We start from the raw sequence: 4307 nt of genomic DNA on the forward strand, positions 1-4307 counted from the left end.
CTATAGCTCAACTTTGTTCCCAGCTACATAGTCTGCAAGACTAGTTCTCTAGTCATCCTAGGGATTTTTAATAAATCATTTTATTTTTCATTTGATGTTAACCTGAATACATTCCTATTTTGAGTGGGAAACAGCATTACCCTGAGTTCTAAGTCAGTCACGGTCCATCCCTGGAGCTGGGAACCAGATTAACCTCACCCAAACCACATAGCTGTTTTGAAGTGGGGAAAGGAGGAAAAGGTATTGGGATAGCCGCCATTAAAAAAGAATATTAATGGTCTTTAACATCAACAAAACAAACTTGCTAACTTGTTCTTTGCTTTCTTCTACCATTAAAGTAACATCAGAGACATTTCTGAAACAGAGGAAACTCTGATAATTATTGAAGCTATGAGAGAAGCTAGCTTACCAAAATTTCTTCCTAAAGATGTCCTACTTTTTGAAAAGATTATGAGAGATATTTTTTGTGGAGCAACAGTTTCGAAAGTAAATCAGATTGTCCTGGAGGTAATAAGACCTTTGAAAATCATTACAAATCATTTATATGTGGAATATCAGTTAAGAAACTATAATAGATGTGAATTTAAAATGTTAGTTATTCCTGAAATTCTCTATTCATGTTAGAACTTGGGACATAAAAATACTTGGAGATATATATTTCCCATGAATGAAGAACTTTCAGTGCATCTTGGCATAATGGAAATAAGAACAAATTGTGTACCTTTAAGGAAGGAATGCTGTTAACACGTATTTTACTCCTCAATTTTCTCATCTTTCAAGTGAGAATGATAATGTCTGCTCTTCCTACTTTCCAAAGGTGCTTCAGTTCAGTTCAGTAAGGTTCAGTCGCTCAGCTGTGTCTGACTCTTTGCAACCCCATGAATTGCAGCACGCTGGGCCTCCCTGTCCATCACCAACTCCCAGAGTTCACTCAGACTCACGTCCATCGAGTCGGTGATGCCTCCAGCCATCTCATCCTCTGTCGCCCCCTTCTCCTTCTGCCCCCAATCCCTCCCAGCATCAGAGTTTTTCCAATGAATCAACTCTTCTCATGAGGTGGCCAAAGTACCAGAGTTTCAGCTTTAGCATCAGTCCTTCCAACTAGAGAATCAAATTATATCAGAATTATGAATAAAGACTTTAATGTGTAAATACTTTGTGATCATTAAAATGACACAATTTCAAAGCCATTTTTGGGGCTTCCATGGTGGCTCAGACACTAAACACACAAAGCCCTTTATACTTTCTCTTATGTATATAAAACCATACAGTCAAAGCCTTAGTTTAGGTAGAATCTCAGTGTCTTCTGTCATTGTGATACAACCTCCTGCTACTCCCTCCATTCTAATATATTGTCATATGGCCACCAGAGTTGCTTTCCTAAAACATGTTTGATCATATCAGCAAAGCGGCTGTTGAAGCAACTTTGCCTCTAGTACAACAGTCAAATTAATTATCTTGGCCATAATGCCTTTCACAATTTGGTCAGACCAGATTATCTTTCTCATACTGAGCATTAAAGTAAGAAACTAGGAAAAAGAGCAATAAAACAAGTTCTCTGAAATGAAACCGATAAAAATAATGAAGGAAATGGCAGAAATCAACCAAATACAGAATAAAAATTATAGGAAAAACAACAAAACCAAAGTTATCAGTTTGATTATATACAGACCTCAAGCAAGAATGATTAATAATTGAAAAAGAAACAATGATATTAGAGATTTAGAAGTGATGAGAACATTATGAACAACCTAAGTTAATAAATGTAAAGCTATAGACATGTTGCATTAAGCAACAGGGAATGGGAAGTGATCAATGAGCAAAAACAATTTTTAAAGATACTCAAAGCAACTTCTTGCCATCCTTGCTCCCCAAAATTCAGACCCAAATGGTTTTATAGTTTTAATTGGAGATTATATGCTATAATTCATATATGTACCCTTTTGAGATAACCTTTTTTCAGATTTCCGATATCACCTAATAAATGGCTTTTTAAAAAATATTTTATTTTTAAACTTTACAATATTGTATTGGTTTTGCCAAATATCGAAATGAATCCACCACAGGTATACATGTGTTCCCCATCCTGAACCCTCCTCCCTCCTCCCTCCCCATACCATCCCTCTGGGTCGTCCCAGTGCACCAGCCCCAAGCATCCAATATCATGCATCGAACCTGGACTGGCGACTTGTTTGATACATGATATTATACATGTTTCAATGCCATTCTCCCAAATCTTCCCACCCTCTCCCTCTCCCACAGAGTCCATAGGACTGTTCTATACAAAAGTGTCTCTTTTGCTGTCTTGCATACAGGGTTATTATTACCATCTTTCTAAATTCCATATATATATGCGTTAGTATACTGTATTGGTATTTTTCTTTCTGGCTTACTTCACTCTGTATAACAGGCTCCAGTTCCATCCACCTCATTAGAACTGATTCAAATGTATTCTTTTTAATGGCTGAGTAATACTCCATTGTGTATATGTACCATAGCTTTCTTATCCATTCATCTCCTGATGGACATCTAGGTTGCTTCCATGTCCTGGCTATTATAAACAGTGCTGCGATGAACATTGGGGTACACGTGTCTCTTTCCCTTCTGGTTCCTCAGTATGTATGCCCAGCAGTGGGATTGCTGGATCATAAGGCAGTTCTATTTCCAGTTTTTTGAGCAATCTCCACACTGTTCTCCATAGTGGCTGTACTAGTTTGCATTCCCACCAACAGTGTAAGAGGGTTCCCTTTTCTCCACACCCTCTCCAGCATTTATTGCTTGTAGACTTTTGGATCGCAGCCATTCTGACTGGTGTGAAATGGTACCTCATTGTGGTTTTGATTTGCATTTCTCTGATAATGAGTGATGTTGAGCATCGTTTCATGTGTTTGTTAGCCATCTGTATGTCTTCTTTGGAGAAATGTCTATTTAGTTCTTTGTCCCATTTTTTGATTGGGTCATTTATTTTTCTGGAATTGAGCTATAGGAGTCGCTTGTATATTTTTGAGATTAGTTGTCAGTTGCTTCATTTGCTATTATTTTCTCCCATTCTGAAGGCTGTCTTTTCACCTTGCTAATAGTTTCCTTTGTTGTGCAGAAGCTTTTAAGTTTTATTAGGTCCCATTTGTTTATTTTTGCTTTTATTTCCAATATTCTGGGAGGTGGGTCATAGAGGATCCTGCTGTAATGTATGTTGGAGAGTGTTTTGCCTATGTTCTCCTCTAGGAGTTTTATAGCTTCTGGCCTTACGTTTAGATCTTTAATCCATTTTGAGTTTATTTTTGTGTATGGTGTTAGAAAGTGTTCTAGTTTCATTCTTTTACAAGTGGTTGACCAGTTTTCCCAGCACCACTTGTTAAAGAGATTGTCTTTAATCCATTGTATATTCTTGCCTCCTTTGTCAAAGATAAGGTGTCCATATGTGCGTGGATTTATCTCTGGGCTTTCTATTTTGTTCCATTGATCTATATTTCTGTCTTTGTGCCAGTACCATACTGTCTTAATGACTGTGGCTTTGTAGTAGAGCCTGAAGTCAGGTAGGTTGATTCCTCCAGTTCCATTCTTCTTTCTCAAGATAGCTTTGGTTATTCGAGGTTTTTTGTATTTCCATACAAATTGTGAAATTATTTGTTCTAGGTCTGTGAAGAATACCATCGGTAGCTTGGTAGGGATTGCATTGAATCTATAAATTGCTTTGGGTAGTATACTCATTTTCACTATATTGATTCTTCCAATCCATGAACATGGTATATTTCTCTGTCTATTAGTGTCCTCTTTGATTTCTTTCACCAGTGTTTTATAGTTTTCTATTTATAGGTCTTTAGTTTCTTTAGGACTTCTTTCGGTTGCAATGGTGAATGGAATTGTTTCCTTAGTTTCTCTTTCTGTTTTCTCATTATTAGTGTATAGGAATGCAAGGGATTTCTGTGTGTTGATTTTATATCCTGCAACTTTACTATAATCATTGATTAGTTCTAGTAATTTTCTGGTGGAGTCTTTAAGGTTTTCTATGTAGAGGATCATGTCATCTGCAAATAGTGAGAGTTTTACTTCTTCTTTTCCAATTTGGATTCCTTTTATTTCTTTTTCTGCTCTGATTGCTGTGGCCAAAACTTCCAAAACTATGTTGAATAGTAATGGTGAAAGTGGGCACCCTTGTCTTGTTCCTGACTTTAGAGGAAATGCTTTCAATTTTTCACCATTGAGGATAATGTTTGCTGTGGGTTTGTCATATATAGCTTTTATTATGTTGAGGTATGTTCCTTCTATTCCTGCTTTCTGGAGAGTTTTTATCATAAATGGATGTT

The 4307-nt window shown here is 36.8% G+C and overlaps 1 protein-coding gene across 1 annotated transcript in view; it reads left to right on the top strand.

The window, feature by feature from the left end:
- DNAH14 (dynein, axonemal, heavy chain 14) overlaps positions 1-4307 on the top strand; it is a 376195-nt gene that overhangs the window by 186617 nt on the left and 185271 nt on the right. The window contains exon 34 of the mRNA XM_010852937.1: positions 339-507. Coding sequence (XP_010851239.1) covers positions 339-507 — 169 coding nt within the window. The remainder of the gene's footprint in view (positions 1-338; positions 508-4307) is intronic.

The sequence above is a fragment of the Bison bison genome, unplaced genomic scaffold (genome assembly GCF_000754665.1).
Source record: "Bison bison bison isolate TAMUID 2011002044 unplaced genomic scaffold, Bison_UMD1.0 scf7180017864317, whole genome shotgun sequence".
Classification (NCBI taxonomy): domain Eukaryota; kingdom Metazoa; phylum Chordata; class Mammalia; order Artiodactyla; family Bovidae; genus Bison; species Bison bison.